This window comes from Stegostoma tigrinum, chromosome 14, assembly GCF_030684315.1.
Source record: "Stegostoma tigrinum isolate sSteTig4 chromosome 14, sSteTig4.hap1, whole genome shotgun sequence".
Taxonomy (NCBI): Eukaryota; Metazoa; Chordata; class Chondrichthyes; order Orectolobiformes; family Stegostomatidae; genus Stegostoma; species Stegostoma tigrinum.
This window is the reverse complement of record NC_081367.1, coordinates 43,037,442-43,055,501: the sequence shown is the minus strand read 5'-3', so window position 1 is coordinate 43,055,501 and position 18,060 is coordinate 43,037,442. Positions and strand designations below refer to the sequence as shown.

At 37.8% G+C, this 18,060-nt stretch overlaps 1 protein-coding gene across 2 annotated transcripts in view; it reads left to right on the top strand.

Annotated features, from left to right (window-relative positions):
• The window catches only part of dis3l2 (DIS3 like 3'-5' exoribonuclease 2), a 296,352-nt gene that overhangs the window by 110,720 nt on the left and 167,572 nt on the right, over positions 1-18,060 (top strand). For both annotated transcript variants that reach the window (XM_059651106.1, XM_059651107.1), the window contains 3 exons: positions 1,894-2,024; positions 8,864-9,111; positions 11,535-11,708. In XM_059651106.1, coding sequence (XP_059507089.1) covers positions 1,894-2,024; positions 8,864-9,111; positions 11,535-11,708 — 553 coding nt within the window. The remainder of the gene's footprint in view (positions 1-1,893; positions 2,025-8,863; positions 9,112-11,534; positions 11,709-18,060) is intronic.

The window sequence follows — 18,060 nt, the reverse complement described above, 5'->3', positions numbered from 1 at the left end:
GCGTGACCATCTTTCAAGTCCTAAATTCTTTCAAATTGTTTAAATCATCCACTGGTTTTTGTAGTGAAAAGCTATGATTCTTTTTGTTGTTTGGCTATCTGGAAAATCAACTTTCATTTCTCACTCACTTGGGATTGATTAAATTGCATAACTTTATCATGCAAGTTGACAAAATCCGAAAGCTATGTTCACACAGCACCACAGAACAAAGAACAAAGAAAATTACAGGACAAGAACAGGGCCTTCGGCCTTCCAAGCCTGTGCCAATCCAGATCCTCTATCTAAACGTGATGCCTATTTTCCAAGGATCTGTATCCTTCTGCTCCTTGCCCATTCATGTATCTGTCTACATACATCTTAAATGACGCTATAGTGTCGCCTGTACCACCTCTACCGGCAACACCTTCCAGGCACCCACCACCCTTTGCGTAAAGAACTTTCCATGCACATCTCCCTTAAACTTTTCCCCTCTCATCTTGAAATTGTGACCTCTAGTAACTCTTGGGGGGGGGGACAAAAAGCTTCTTGTTATCCACCCTGTCTATACGTCTCATGATTTTGTAGACCCTCAATCAGGTTCCCCCCTCAACCTCTGTCTTTCTAATGTAAATAATCCTAATTTACTCAACCTCTCTTCATAGCTAACACCCTCCATACTTTTGTGCTCCTGAGATGCTGCTTGGCCTGCTGTGTTCATCCAGCCTCACATTTTATTATCTTGGACCCTCCATACCAGGCAACATCCTGGTGAACCTCCTCTGCACCCTCTCCAAAGCATCCACATCCTTTTGGTAATGTGATGACCAGAACCGGATGCTGTATTTCAAATGTGGTCAAACCATAAGTCCTACACAATCGTAATATGACCTGCCAACTCTTGTACTCAATACCCCCTTCGATGAATGAGAGCATGCCGTATGCCTTCTTGATCACTCTATCAACCTGAATTGCCACCTTCAGGGTACAATGGACCTGAACACCCAGATATCTCTGTGCATCATTTTTCTCCAGGGCTTTTCCATTTACTGTGTACCGTATGCGATAGATAATGATTCTATACACTGAACTATGACAATTTTTTTTTCATATACCTCAGATATCCATTTTACCTGTTGTTTTGTATTCAAGGGCAACACAGAGGCACAGTGGTTATCACTACTGCCTCACAAGATCAGGGCCCATGGTTCGATTCCAGCCTTAGGTGACTGTCTGTGTGGAGTTTGCGCATTCTCTCGAGTCTTCCATAATTTTCTTCCAGATGCTTCAGTTTTCTCCCACAGTCCAAAGATGTGCAAGTTAAGTGGATTGGCCACGGGAAATGTGATGGGAAATACGGGGATAAGGTGGGGTTTCTGAGATAGGTTGGGGTTTCAGGGATTGGCAGGGGCTCTGGGTCTGTGCAGGATGTTCTTTGGACGGTTTGCGCTGACTCAAAGGGGCAAATGGCCTTTTTCTGTTCTGTAAGGATTCTAAGATTCCACACCTGGTTGTGTGCAATTGTAGTTGTTACCGCTTATAAATCCTTAAGTTGCTCCCTTGGTCTTCACTTTATATACCAGCAGGATCATGTGTGAACAGTGTACAAAATGAATTATTGTTCATTGCTTTGCCAAGCAGGATTCGAATTACTGGTTGCTTGGTTGAACCATATCAATAGTATATTGAAAGTTACTTGGTTGGGAAATGGTTAGAATTTTAGGGTTTTTGTGGTATTGCCTTCAGGCCTCCAATACTCATTAATTGATGCTTTCACTTGAAAATTAGGTATAACTTTAACTTAAATTTGGAAAGCAAGCAAAAATTGATCAATGACTTACTTTTATTTCATGAAAGAACAAAGTGAAACATTCCTATTTATATGAAATTGTAATTCTAAAAACATTGATTTTATAGCTGCTGGTTGTAGTGGAACACAGACGGTTGATAAGGGTGCAACTAGAACGCAAACTTCGAAACAAGGAAAACATTGCAGTCTTGTAAATGATTCAAGAAATCCAGATCGGTTTCTTCAAAAAACAGGCAAGGTAAATGCTCATGAAAATGTTACCCCGATTTTGTTTCAATCATTTACACATGGCTCATGGTCTGAAGTTATAGTAACCTGTTGGCAACTTTAGATCTTTTGAAAATTGACGTCTTGTTCAAGAAATGGGTGCTCTTTTATCTTCCTAAATCCTCCATTTTCCATTGACTTGCCAACTTTAATACTGGAATAAACGTACATTTGCTGCCAGGTTTGGTAGTTTTTGTCATGTTTGACCCAGCATATCAGGACCTCCTAATGAGTTAAATGAACGATCCTTTTACATATTGTTAATAGGAGTTTCTTTAATTGTTGGGGAAATGTTCTTGACTTCTTCTTTAATTTCTTTCTACTCCAGCCAATTCAAGCATACTTCTGAAATGTTCACAGATTCATGAAATGTTATTGAGACATTGCTATATACTTGGCAATCTCAGTCTGTGATAAAAATTATAAAAAAATTAGGTATCTTATGGTAGGTGGGGTGAGGGGGTGAAAGAGAGGCTGTGATGGATGATGATTGTTGTAAGACTATCAGAGGTTACGGAGTTTGCTCAGGGCTGAACCATGGAAGGATGTGAAAACAATATCGAAGCTTGTAAAATGATGCCAGTGTACGTTTGTGGGTATTGTGGTGCTGGATAAATGGATCCTGGTATGATAGGATAAAAGTAGCAGAGCTGTGAATGTTCTCAAGTTTATGCAGAGTGGGAGGCTAGCCAGGAGAACATTGGAATAGTCAAGTCCTACCTAGAGATAACAAGAATCTGAATAAGGGATACGACACCAGTTAATCTGCGGGAGAGTGAGAATGTGCTATTTTATTTGGATAGATTTTGGTAGTTTTGGGTGATAGTCTGGATGGACATAGATTGGAACTTTTCTGGGGCCAGGTAGGATGTTGAGGTTACTACAGAGAAGGTGCTAGGCACTGAGGATGTTATCCAGCAATGGTAACAAAACGTCTGCGAAAAAAAAACCAGCTCAGCGAGCCAACCAACCTTAAGGTGCAAGGGAACCTGAAAGGTCTGAAAGTGGATAAATAACATGGACCAGATTGCCTACATCACAGTTCCAAAGGAGACAGCTGAGGCGATTGTGGCTGTGTTGTTGATGATCTGTAGTGTATCACTGGGGTCAGTGAGCGCCTCAGAGGACTGGAAAATGGCTAATGTAACATCCCTGTTTCAGGACGGAGGGAGGTAAAAGACATTGGTCATTGGTAAGATTTTAGATAAAAACTGAGAGAACTGAGGATGCTGTAAATCAGGAACAAAAACAAAATTGCTAGAGAAGCTCAGCAGGTCTGGCTGCATCTGTGAAGGAAGAAACAGAGTTAATGTTTCAGGTCTGGTGACCCTTCCTCAGAACTGATGGTAAGATTTTAGAGTCCATTACTAGGGATGAGATTGCAGAGTACTTGGAAATGCATAGTAAAATAGGGCTGTAACAGCACCACTTCATCAAGCGAAGGTCACATCTTACGTATCTGTTAGAATTCTCAGGAGGTAAGGAGCAAATTAGACAAAGCAGAGCCAGTGTACGCGATCTGTTTGGATTTCCAGAAGGCCTTTGACGTGGTACCATACATGAGGCTGCTAAATAAGATGAGAACCACGCTGATAGGTGCATGGATAGAGGATTGGTTAACTAGCTGAAGATGAGGATAAAATCATGTTTTTCAGGATGGCAGCTGGTGACTACTGGAGTTCTGCAGGAGTCAGTGTTGGAACTACAACTATTCACAATATATATTAACCATTTGGATGAAGGAATTGAGGGCATTGTTGCTAAGTTTGTAGATGATACAAAGATAGGTGGAGGGACAGGTAATGTTGAGGAGGCAGGGAGGCTGCAGAAGTACTTGGACAAGCTAGGAGAGCAGGCAAAGAAGTGACAGATGGAATACAATGTGGGCAAGAGTGAGGTTATACACTTTGGTGGGAAGTTTAGAGGTATAGACTATATTGTAAATGGGGAAAAGCTTTAGACATCTGAGGCAAAAAGGATTTTGTAGTACTAATTCAGAATTCTCTTCAGAATTCTCATAGTTTACCATGTAGGTCCAGTTGGCAGTTAGGGAGATAAATGCAATAGGAATACCCGTAATACTGTGAAAGAGGGAGTTCCAGCATTTGACCCAGTGACACTAAAGGAAGACAATATATTTTCAAGATAGGATGTTAAGTTGCTTGGAGAGGTACCTGCGGCTGGTGCTGCTTCCACATGGCCACCGCCTTGTCTGACTAAATGGTAAAGGTCATGGGTTTGGAAAGTGCTGTAAAAGGATCTTCGATAAATTTCTGCACTGCCTCCTGGAGATAGCACTTGCTACTGCAACTGAGCGTTGGTGGTGGAGGAAGTGAACGTTTTGGAAGTGGTGCCAATCAAGCTACTTGAGCTGTTAGAGCTGTACCATCCAGGAAAGTTGGAGCATTCCGTCACACTTCTGGTTTGTACCTTGTAGATGGTGGGCAGGCTGTGGATGTCACGACGTGTGTTATTTGTTGCAAAATTCCTAGCCCTTGACCTGTTCTGGTAGCCACAGTATTTATGTAGCTGGTCCAGTAGTTTCTGGTCAGCGGTAATCCCCAGGATGCGGTTGGAGGAGGATTCGATGATGGTCATGTCATTGAATGTCAACAGGTGATAGGTGGATTCTCTTTTGTTGGAGCTGTTCATTGCTTGGCATTTGTATGGCATGAATAGTTCCTGTCACTTGAGGTCTGGATATTGTCCAGATCTTGCTGCATTTGGACATAGATCATTACCTAAGAAGTCACAAATGATGCTGAACTTTGTGAAATTATGTGACCTTAAGGTCAAGGAAAGATCTATGATAAAACAGCAGGAGATGCTTGGCCTGGAATACGACCTCGAGGAAAGTGACATCTTAGGGCTGAGATGACTGATCTCCAACCGCAAATATTCCCCTCTATGAAAGATATGACTCCAACCAGCAGAGAGTTTTCCCTTGATTCTCATTGACTAGTTTTGCCATGGCTCATTGATACCTCACTAAGTTGAATGCAGCTTTGATGTCAAGGGTAGTTACTCTCACTTCACCTCTGGAGTTCAGCACTTTCAAACTAAGGTTGAAGTGGGATCAGGAGCTGAGTGCCTCTGACAGAAACCAAACTGAATATCAGTCAGTATGTTTTTACAGAACATTTGCTGCTTTATAGCATTGTGAGTGACTCCTCCTTCATTTGATTGATAATCAAGAGTAGACTAATGAGACTGTAATTGGCCAGAGTGGATTTGTCCTACTACTTGTGTACAGAACAATTGGGCAATGTTGAACATGGCCATGTCGATGCTTGTATTGTAGCTGTACTAGAAAGGGTGTGGCTTATTCTGGAGTACAAGTCTTCAATAGTATTGTTGGAATGTTTTCATATTCCATTGGTTTTGCAGTATCCAGTGCCTGTAATTTCTCTTGATAATACGTGGGATGAATTGAATTGGCTGAGGGTTAGCATCTTGACATCTTCAGAGGGTAGCAAGTGAAAGGGGTGTGGTGATAGGTTGGCAGTTAGAGGTGATGATTTAGTTGGGTGCCAGATAGTTGATTGAAGATAGGGTGCTAGCTGGTTGAGGGAGAGATTAAGGTGGCAGGAAGTGTGTTTAGGGAAGGTTGAAGGTGGTCTCCTGGTTCTGGAGATGGGAGCTGGGTCCATTGTGGCCCAGTTGTGGAATGTTGCTGAGTCCAGTCAGGTAGCATCTTAGGGTGATGCACAAGATCCAAAGACTGTTTGGCCTCAGAATATCTGCACCATTAACTTTATTTCTCTTTCTGTAGATGCTGTCTAACTTGCTGAAAAATTCTATAAATAACTGTTCATGTGCCATTCATTTAGATGGTATTGAAGCTGTTTATATAAACAGCTACTTTTTAAGTTTGGTGGTTATGCAACAATTGTAATGATGCTAATTTAAGTGAAGAATATCTTTCTGTCTGAACATAGATAAATTTGCTGTGAACAATGACAATTCTGTAGTTGGTCTCGGTGGCCTATTTTTCCTCCTTTTGTCATTTCATTGTGACATTATAAATCGGGACCAATCGGGTTTCGAGATGTTCATACTTCTCCAAAAGCTTTTCATCATTTACTCTGTTAAACACTTTACTGAAGATAAGTACTAAGGTGCCACTTGTGTGAATATCTTGCAGTATTACTACATAAACAAAAGTTGTTGTTCAAAGCTACCTCTCATTGTCTCTGCCTACTGAAAAACTCATAACCTGTCCAGCCACTGCTTAATCTTTAACCTTTCCTTACTTCCTGCAGTTTTGAAACATGTTATTGCTGTACAAATGTATCTCATCAATTATTTTGACTTTCTTCCCTGTCTAAATAACAAGAATATGATGGCAATTGTTAAATATTTTTTATTATTCTATGTCCTTCACACTATTGGCCACTTCATCCTTCTTCTGTATGGGTATCTTCTCTCCCAGTTTAGCTCCATGGCATTGCTTATGGTCTTTTTTTGCTAATCAGATTATCAACACTATATGGCCTCAAACTGAATCTCTTTTTGTACCAACATGATATTTTGTGTGTACGACATGGGTCTAAGCTAGCTTTCTTCTCCATCATTTATATGTTGTCTTTAAACTCGTTTTGAAGGATGGGATTAACCTCAGAACTAGAACTAGATGAATCATAGTGTTTTTCAACTTTGGGTCAAAAATGAAATCTACTTTGCAATTCCCAGTGCTTTTATTGAATCAACTTCTTTTATGTTGGACTCAGTGGTACTGAATCATACTGTGATATTTGGTTTGTCACTAGAGCAACCTTCTTGCACTTTTAAAGAATTGCTTCAGCCTTTTACAGTTTCCAGTCTGAATTTCTGCTGGACTGTTGCTGGACTTCTGGGTCTTCCAGTTTTACCACTCTAAAAAACGCTGCAAGCCATTCAGAATATTATGGCTTAAGTATTCTCATGCAGCAAAGCCTAAGATGATTAAGGATGAGTTGATGTGTAAAAGGAAATTTAGTTAGGTTAAAGAAACTCAAAGTGCCATTTTCTGATAAAATCCTTCCAGGTATCATGAAGGAGGAAATAAATATAGTCCTACAAATTATACCCAGGGACTGTATTGTGTGCAATATATTTTGGAGTATTGCCATTATAATACACAGTTTTTGAAAGGGTACCAGGGAAGTACTAGGTCAAAGAGATGTTAGTTTATCGTCTGTTAGTAGAGAAAATATGACTTTTTAAGGATAAAGTAGCTGGATAAAAATTATATAAGAGACAAATATTTAGTTAGTAAGCCTCATAGAACTCTTTCAGGCGGTGTTAGGTGTGGTTAATGAGAAAAATGAGGGGATACAGTATACATGGACTCCAGAAGGAACTCTTGTGGTGCAGTGGGAGTGAACCTGCATGTGGCCAGAAGGCCTGGGTTCAAGTTCCACATTCTCTAGATATACATAGCACTTTGATTAGAAAATATCGACATGGACTACATGTTTTGTGGCTGAATTATAGTGTCCATTCTGCTGGGCCAGGAGTCCTCCAAGGGTGTATCATAACATATCTGAACAGATTGAGTAAGTATATCTGTTTATCTCCAGAAAAGACTGTTTAGTGAACTGTATGTAGTAAAAGGATAGTAAACTTAGGTTAAACATTGGATGGTAGCAGGAAAGTAGAGAGCAGGACTTAAAAGGCAATATTTTTGAGTAATTAGGAATGATTAGGAATTAGAATTGGGGTGCAGTTTCAGTTCTGGGGCCATTAGTGTTCACTTTATACCATTGATGTGGATATAGGCCTATTGGAAGTGGTGCTAAAATTGGCAGATAGTTTCAAAACATGAGTCTGTTGAATACTTTAGAAAACCAAGGGAAGTTTTAAAGGAACATTGATGAGATGTCAGAATGAGCTAAAGAGTAGCGGGTAGAATTCAGGGTCAGTAAGTGGTACGTTTTAGGAAAAAGCTCAACCGTACTCACATTATGAACAGAAGTGGGGTTGCTGCTGTGAAAGAGTGGCAGGGTTTAGGGTTACAGATTTCCAAAACATGAATGACAGAACCTCAGGTTGGTTAAGATTGTAAACAAAGAAAAAGATTACAACTTCCTAAGCTTTATCGTAGGGAACAATACAAATATCTAGAGGTAATGCTGATTTTCTGCCAAAAAAAAGCCTTGACCTCAGAGTACTATGTGCAGTAAAGGGCTCTCAATTGTGGAAAGAATATTACAGTGTAAGTGCAACATGGCTTCACTAAGATGTTATTGGAATGAAAGAATGCATACACATTGTATGAGATAAACTTGCACTTTTCCTTTATTTTTACGAACACATTAGTTGTATGGCAACATGCCAGAAGTGTTTAAAATGCTCAAAGAATATCATAGGATGGATGGAAGCAGACCTGTGCATGTTGGAGAAGTTCCTTAAGCTTCCTGCCCCCTGGGGAGCAGTGCAGCCATATTGATAATGAATTATTTAGTGACAAATCGAGCCACATTTGACACAAGGATCTAGGATGCTGAGTGTAAATTGGATTAATGAAAATTGAACATGACAATGTTGAACTGTCCTGTGTCCTTGGAAGATTATCCAATCATGAATCCTGCTTTCAAAAATTAAATCTCTTAGAGGGGCAGGATACTTCTTTTCCCTACTGTACTTTGTTAAAGTTCATTTTTTTTGTGAATGGACCAATTGTAAGCATCTACTACTTTAATATGTGTGAAACTTGTTTAGACTCGTAGTGAAATGTTGAATGCTTGTTCATAAAATGCTACTCCTGTTTTGCTTGTAGATGTTGAAAATGACCAAAGAATACCAATGTTGTTATTCTCATGCATTTAGGTAATTTACATTGTGGAAAGGAAACATTCCAGAGCTGTGACTGGATTTATTAAACCATTTCCTGACAAAAGCAGCGAACTTTACAAAGGGTTCTTCATGTTTTCACCTGTTGATCATCGAGTGCCTAGAATCTTGGTACCTTCAGAAGAATGCCCAAAGGACTTTATGGCTAGGCCTTCAGATTATGAGAATGTTCTTTTTATTTGCCGCATTGTGGATTGGAGGGATGACAGTAGTTTTGCAGATGGGTAGGAACAATTTGTTGTTAAAATATGCATAATTTAAACTGAAATGTCAACAACTTTTGTAGTATTACATTTCCACTATGGTGCCTAAATGATGCTACTTTAACAGTTTAATCAAACATAATTGTCTTTTTTTATGTCTCCTGAATTAAAACAAATTTCCAGAAGAAAATATCATAATTTTAGTGTATGAAGAACCTTGAGGTATGACATAGAAGAAATGTTTGCTCTCAATTAGCACATGCATAAGAAGAATGAGCAGGAGGTGGCCAGATGGCCTCTCAGGCCTGCTCCACCAGTTAATCAGATTTTGGCTGTCTGATACGGCCTCAACTTCACTTTTATGCCTGTTCTAAGTGAACATGCTCTTGTGTTATTCAGCTACGTCAATAACTTGACCAGCTACAGCTAAACTATATATACCCTCGAGTAATCTCCAGTGATAACCAGTGACAAATGCTGCAGTACCAAGTAGTCAACATCTAAGTACTTGGCTTATTTGCATGTCTGTTAAGAGATATCATGCCAAAGGTGATAACACAACATTCCCCTTATCCCTTAGCTCCCTTGCAGATGAAAGATATGTCCAGAATGTATTCAGTGATCCAGCATTCACCACTCTCTGTGGACGGAAATTTCAAAAACACTTAATTCTCTGAGAAGAAATTTCTTCTCATTTTTGTATTAAATGGGAGAGCCCTTACTTTGAAACTATGTTCCCAATTGATGTTATTACTCTAGACATCAGATCCCAGACAGGAACCTAGTTTGTTTTTAACAAAATGATATCTGGTTGAAACATTTGCACAAAATGCTGCAGGTTTTGATTTGACAATAAACAAAAGTTTATAAACAAAATAAATAAAGATAACATAGAACAAATCAATCCATTTACTTATAATACAGTTTCAAAGACTTTTAACTATACAGTAAAAATATGACTTCATTAATCCCAAAACATTTCTTTATAAATTGAGAAGGAACAAAACAGCTATGGTGTAGTACCAGAGCACACCCCCATACACCGCCCAGAATATCATTTGTATAATATTTGTACCTGATTCCCTGTAATTCTTTAGAAGTGCACTCAAATCTATTAACAGGTCTCTTTTAAAAATAAATCATCATGCCTACAGAAGTAATTTCGAACTAATTGTTAGTGATGGTCATAGAGTTTTACAACATAGAGGCCCTTCAGCTCCTCATGTCCCCATGCTGGTCATCAAGTGCTTATGTACTTTCCCCAGTATTTGGCCCATAGCTGTACAAGGTATGGTTGTTCAAGTGACCATCTAAATACTATTATGATGGTTCCTGCTTCTACTACCTTTTGAGGCAGACAGTTCTAGATATTTACCATTGTCTGAGTGAAAAAAATTCTTGCTTTAATCCCCAGTCAGCCTCCTTCTCTTTACCTTAAATCTATCCCCCTGGCTTTTGATCCCTCTACTAAAGGGTAAACTTTCTTCTTAACTGCCCTGTAAATTTACATACCACAATCAGTTGCCTTTCAGCCTTCTTTGCTCAAAGCAAAACAACTCCAGCCTATCTAATATCCCATCATAGCTGAAAATTTCCAGCTTAGGCAATATCCTGCTGAATCTCTTCTGTACCGTCTGTAATGCAATCATACCCTTGCTGTAGTGTGGTGACCAGAATTCTAGCCCACTTTTGGCTTGACTAATGTCTGATACAGCTCCATTGAAACCTTCCTGCCATTATATTCAATGCCTCAACTAATAGCAGTATGGTACTATCTTGTAAAAGTGTCTTGCTACTGATGAGTTGTTAAATCAAGATGATTTTGGTTTGAATCTCCATGGAATCATAGAACTTGACAGCACAAGATTAGGAGGAATGCTACTTTTACAGAACAAAGTCAGCTTGACTTTAAAATCTCAAAAAGTCAGTTTCAAATGCTAGTTCTGAGGAAGGATCACTGGAGCCAAAATGTTAACTCTGATAGATGCTGCCAGACCTGCTGAGCTTTTCCAGCAACTTTGATTTGTTCCCAGTTTCCAATTGCTTTAATTTGAACAAAATTTGGGCTAAAATTTACCCCATTAGACAGACTATAAAATCAGTATTGTGCTACAGGGTTTCCCACTGAATCAATTAAGCTAAAAGTGTACCCCTTAATTCTACTTATAGGTGAGGTGAGATAATAGGTAACATATGAGAAAGAGAAGGCTATTTAAAGTATCCCAGAAGCCTTCAAATTTGACATAAAATAGAGCTAATGAACCTCATGCTGCAAAGAAGTTGATGCGCTGTTTAATGTGATTTAATACTTAACCAATTTGTTCAATCACATGTCAAATCTGTTAAAACATTAAGATCCATAGAAACTAATGGTCAGAAAGAAAATTAATGATAAAGTGAAATGCATAATACAATTTAGCTTGTTTTGTGTTGAATGTAAATAGGCATTTGACCAAAAGTCTAGGACAAGCAGGTGAAATTGAACCTGAAACTGAGGGCATCCTTACTGAATATGATGTGGAGTTCTCTGATTTCCCTGATGAGGTACTGAACTGTCTACCAAAATTTTTACCATGGACCATCCCGAAAGAAGAATTGCAAAAGCGTAAAGATTTACGGTAAGTATTTACAATGAAAATATAAAAATGATTTTTAATGCTATGTTTTGTTGACATACAGTAGGTTAGATTTACGCATCTTGTTATAAATTGAAAGTAAAACTGGAAATTCAACCAACTTTGGAAATAGTTTATTTGCGAGAGGATTACATAATACTTTGAGCTTTTAATTACTTTTAGCTGTTGGTGGAATCTAAATCTGGATCGTGAGGGCTCAGTTTGAAATGAACAAAGAATTGTCTTCACACAAGAATCTGATAAGTCAGACTTTAGTCCTTAACAACAAGAACATCAAGTCGGTTTTCATTCCAAACTCTGTATTAAGTTTTCGTAAAACTGTTGATTGTGAGAGTAATCCAGATTTTACTGCATATTGACTCCCTAGTTTCTGAGCGTGCGGTTGACCTCTTTCTAAAGGCATATTTTTGAAGACATGTCCATTGGTATCATGTATTTAGCTTGGCTTAATTAATTGAGTTCTCAATTGAACCAATAACATGTGGATTTAAGCCCTATTCCAGTATTTGAGAAAGTAATTGAGATTGATACTTCAGTATGATACTATCTTGTAAAAGTGCCTTCTTACTGATGAGTTGTTAAATCAAGGTGATTTTGTTTTGAATCTTCATGGAATCATAGAACTTAACAGCACAGGATTAGGTGAAATACTACTTTTACAGATCAAATAGAGCTATTTTGGCTATATGTTCGAAATCCACTCTAGTTTCATGTAAAGTTTATTTATAAACAACTTGTATTTAATAGAAACATTGCAGAAAGAGTTTAAAATAAATTACAAGTTGCAAGATAAGATATAAAATATTTTGAGAGATATTGCATAATGAAAATTTAGTTTTTCTTTGTTCGCTACAATACTTGGATAGTCTTTTTGCTGCTATGGTGATCTCTGTTGTGTCAGACATGCATATAAGCAGTCAATTGAAAAATGACAGTATTTTGGACTACATTCAGCAGCCACTATGATGGCTTTCAGGTGCAAGAATATTTTAGGAGACTTGGCAATATAAATACCATTTTCAAGAAAAAGAAACAAAAATCTGGAAGCAACATTTTTGAAAACCAGCGATCCAGGACAGTTTGATGTTCTTGCTTACTTAATTATCGTTGATTAATTGTTGAAATTGTTATGATCCAATATGATCCTACTGGTCAAATAAGATCCCAGAGTGAAACCTGATTTGTTCGATACTAACTTTGATTTTCTTTTAACCATGGATTTATTGAATGCATCCATAAGAGGCTCCTACTGTACATTTAGCGCAAAGGATAAAATATTTATTTAACCAGAAAAAAGTACATGAAATATATTACATGAGTCAGACAAGTTTGAAACATTTCTTTAAGGGTAAAAGATTCAACTTGAAACAGTTTCTTTTATTCCAGAATTGTGCTTTCAGACACCCAAACCCCATGAAGAATTACCAATGTCTTCATTCTAAGCTGCTTAGGCAGGCTGGCATGGCTGTAATCGGTTTTCTTTTGGCGATTTTTTTTCAGTCGATTTAATTAAACGCTCTTTTTTCCCCCCATCTGATATCCGTCTCATGCGATACTCAAAGTGAACTGCAAGCTAAACTCATTATCACCTCAACTTTCAGGTAAGTATGTAATTTCCATAGACACAATTCCCAAAGGGTTTCTTATCAGAACTGTTAGAAGACAGCGTAACAGCTCAGCTTCCACTGTTTAGTACAATCACATGTAAACTGCCTTTCAGGATTGTTTTGTCTCTGTGTATCACTGGATCATGTCACTAAATGACAGTAATTTTTTGAAATAGACCTCACTGGATTAAATCTTCATTAAAACAGATGGAAACAAAGTAAGCCTCAAAACTCCCTGGTACCAAGCATCTCAAGCTCTCAATGAAACGCTAAAAGTGGCTAACCATGTTTTCATTTATTAACACACAAAATACAAATGAAATCTAAAGTCATATATTGTTTTACCAACATCTCACAGGAGAAACAAATGGAAAGATATCTTTAAGAGGCATTTTCATTCTTACAATAGCCTCCTCTCACTTATTTTTATTTTACTTCTAGATTTTTCTCTATCTGTAACAATGCATTTGCATCAACTGTACAAGGAATTTTGTAAAAATTACATTCTAAACAACTCCCTGTTGATCATAAGATTTGTTTTTTTTCCCATATATGCTCTTGATAAACTATCTTCCATAATATTGTCTCTTCCTGGTGCATGAATTTACTTTTCAAATTATATAGTCATGGTTTAAAACTCCAGCTAAACAGTCTCATATTTTAGTATAAACTTTGCTTAGAAAGTTAAAGGATTACAGTCTATATAAATACTAGTATCTGCAGAGTTGTTGGATACATATACTTCAAGATGTTGTAGAACCAGTACCAGACTTAGAATTTCTTTTGTCACAGTTGAGTATTTTTCCTGGCAAGAATTCAACTTTTGAGAAAAGTTACTGACTGGCTTTTGAAACCCTCCCTCTCAGGTTTTTCTGGCATCAATAACCACTTTAAGTGGGCCTGGTTTATGTAGTGCTACTAAAACCAGTACGGTGGTCAGCACTGGTTGCAAGTATTCCAACCCCATCTCTGTTGAGATAAGTTTGTTGCATTTGTTAGATGAACCACGAAAGTGCTGAAATTTGCATTGCGTTCAATAGAATCCATTCATAATCACATAAATCAAAATCTCTGATTTTGTCTTAGGCACTGGGAAGTCCAACATAGCCATTACTTTTACTTTACTACAGAATATTTGCTTTTGTGCCACATTATGGCCCAAATATGCTTTGGCAAAATGACTGTTTCACAAGTTTATGACTAAACTGGCTCTTTGTAGCCAATGAAATTGTTAAGGTATTGTAAGTATTCTTCCCAGGTTTGGCTAAACACAACTAAATCATAATTGTACAACACATTGCATAATCCTTCAATGCTTTCGTTGTTTCATCTTTGAAAAGTTGCTGGTGTATTTTTCATTCCTAGCAGCATAGCTTTACATTGATAAAGTCCAATCAAGAGAATTAAAAGTTGATATTTGTTTGACTGTATTGGCCAATGGATTTTGCCAATATTCCTTTAATAAATCAATCTTTGTCATAAATATTTCTTTTCCACTCCTGTCAATGTAGTCTTTCAATTGTGGAAATAGATGTATATCCTCATTTGTTATGATATAACGTTTTGATAATCTATACATAATCGTTGTGACCCATCTGGTTTCAGTGCCATTCCAGTAAGTGAGCTTCAGTTACTGTGGCTTGATAATGTTATTTTCCATCATGGACTTGATCTTTTTCCTCACATGAGCTAGCTTCTCTGGCTAGAGTCTGTATAGATGGTGCATTATGAGTGACACATCTTCTATGCTAATGTCATGTATAATCCAAGATGTTTTCCACTGGATTATTTATACTAATTGATTTGAATCTTTAATAGCTTTGCTAAATCACTGCAATAGTTTTCTGGTGGATAGCATTTTATAATATTCCATCTAAAATTTTAAGTATATCCATATTTTCAATTTGGCTACTCGAGGGTGGACTTGAAAATATTTATTTCTGGTTCATTCTTGAATTGTAATATTTTTAATTCATTCCCTATTCCTTTCACTACTGTAAGTACACTTCTAGCTTTATCATTCTCCCTATTGTAGTATCATTTTAACATTCAATCATGAACCTGCACTAACTTTTCTTTCTACCTTCAGTATTTACCACACAAATCACATTATTGAGTTTCCTTTTGATTTGGTAAAGTCAAGTGGGTGGTACAGTGGCTGACTGGTTAGCACTGCTGATTCATAGCGTCAGGGACCAGGGTTTGATTCCAACCTCAGATGACTATGCACAGTTTACACATTCTTCCTGTATCTGCGTGGGTTTCCTGTAGTGCTTCAGTTTCCTCCCACTGCCCAAAGATATGTAGGTTAGGTGGATTGGCCGTGATAAATTACCCGTAGTGTCCAGGGATATGCAGCCTAGGTGGGTTAGCATAGCGTTTTTGCCTTGCTTACAAAGAGCTGGATAACTATGGACTCATTAGGGACATCCCTAATTGGAGAAAAATAAAAAGAGAATTCATTTACCCCAAGCATTAGGAAACTCCTGACAATCAGCTATAATGTGTTTATAAAAGTTTAGAATTTCTTGCCATATTTATAAGGCTTCTTCCAGTTTTTCTACCATAAGTTGATTTATTACCAAGCCATTTATTGCTTTTTTAATATTTTTGACATAAATGCAGCAATGTCTCACTTTTATTTTCTGGGTTAATCCATATGTTGTAAAACATTGAGATAACATTTTCAGTACTATTTTTGCTGTAATTTTCCCCAAAGGCACAGCCTCAGAAAATCATTTTGGAACAGCCATAAATGTTGAAAAACCATGGTTTTAGGCAGGGGTCAGATATAATCTGTTAAGACCTTTCTGAACAGTTCTTCAACAGCTGGTAGTGGAAATCAGGGTGCACCTTAATTGATCGATGGATTTTGCCATTTATCCCTGTCTTTATGCAAGCCTAACTGATAAAAATGCATTTCCTAATCCCAAAATCACCCATTCCCAAATTGAATCAACACTTGATGAATGACAGGCTATTTCTCAATCAGCTGGAAAATTTGAGTTGGTCACCATTTCCTCACTAACACCTTGTCTTTTAAATGATATTCAAATTTGGTCTAGATTCCTCAGATGCATTTCTGTAAAAAAGATGAGCTAAAGATACCAGCATTATTGAATATTTTCTAACTGAAAAGGAAAGCACTTTTGGGGTATAGTACTTTTTGATAAAGGATTACCTAACTAATAAAAAAACACTTTCAGGATGAGAACTTGTAGTGGAGGGCTGCAAGAATCAGTGTTGGAGCCACTTTAGTTGATAATATGAACTAATGACTGGATGAGAGAAGTGAATGTACTATCGTTGAGTTTGTGAATGACACAAAAATAAACTGGCTCCAAGGGCAGGTCAGCAGCTAGGAAAATTGTATCTCCGAGAAGCTTGACACCATCCAGGACAAAGCAGCCAAATTGGTTGGCACCACATCCACAAACATTCAGTCACTCAACCACTGATGCTGAGTTGTAGCAGTATGTAGTATCTACAAGATGCACTGCAGAAATATACTAAAGATCCTTAGTCGTACCTTCCAAGCTCTCAAGCAATTCCATCTAGAAGGGCAAGGACAGTAGACACAGGAATACTACCACCTGCCGATTCCCATCCAATCCACTATCAATATGACTTGGAAATACATTGATGCTCCTTGATTGTTCAAAATCCTGGAATTTCCTCCCCTAAAGGCATTGTAGGTCCACCTACAGTATAGACTGCAGCAATTCAAGAAGCTCACCATCACCTTGTCGGGGGCAACCAGAGTTAGGCAATAAATGCCAGTCAGTGATATCTGCATCCTGCAAGTGAATAAGAAGAAGACATAAAAAGTCTGCAGAGAGATATAGACAGCTTAAGTGAGTAACCATAAATTTGGCAAATGGAAAATAATATAGGAAAATATGAGATGCACTTTGGCAATAATTGAGCTGAATACTATTTAAATGGGGAAAGGCTGCAAAGTGGTACAGCACAGAGGGATTTGGGGTATCCTAGTGCATGCAAAAACCATGCATACAGGTTTAGGTAATAAGGAAAATGCAATATTGGCCTTTATTTCAAATGGAATGGAGCATAAAAATAGGGAAGTTTTGCTAAAAAGTATACAAAACACTAGTTTTGTAAAACGCCATGAATAGTATTGGTCCTCTTTTCCAAGGAAAGATGTACTGGAGATATGTAGCAGAATTATGCCATGTGATGAGTGCTGGAGTTCATCCTTGATTGTAGTGCCCGGTTGCCTTGCCCATTCATTAGGTCAGTTTGTAGACTTTCATTCAGGGTTGTTTGAAATGAGTTGCATCCATGCCATGTGGTCATGCAGAGACAGCGCTTTCTATAACATGAGTGAGAGCACCTTTTTGTCTCACTATAATAGAACAATTTCCATTACTTTATTGCAAGGCATACAACTTTGGATTAAGTTGTGCATTACTCTTCATCTTGTGAAAAGGTTCAGAAATCTTGGAATTTTGCTTCGATATGGAAAGATGTTTTCTCCTGGCATAAACACAATGTAATGACGCAGAACTAAAATGTTCTGCTCTCCAGAAATTGTATTCCCCAACATTGACAAGTGTGCCCTTGTGCATTCAGGGCACTAGAATTTTAACACCATGCTCCACTGTCAGTTACTTTTTATCATGCATGCTTGTGATGGGATGGTAACTTTTGAATTTGACATGACACTGTCCAGATGCAGTAAGTTGTTTTTTGCTAATAACTTCGTT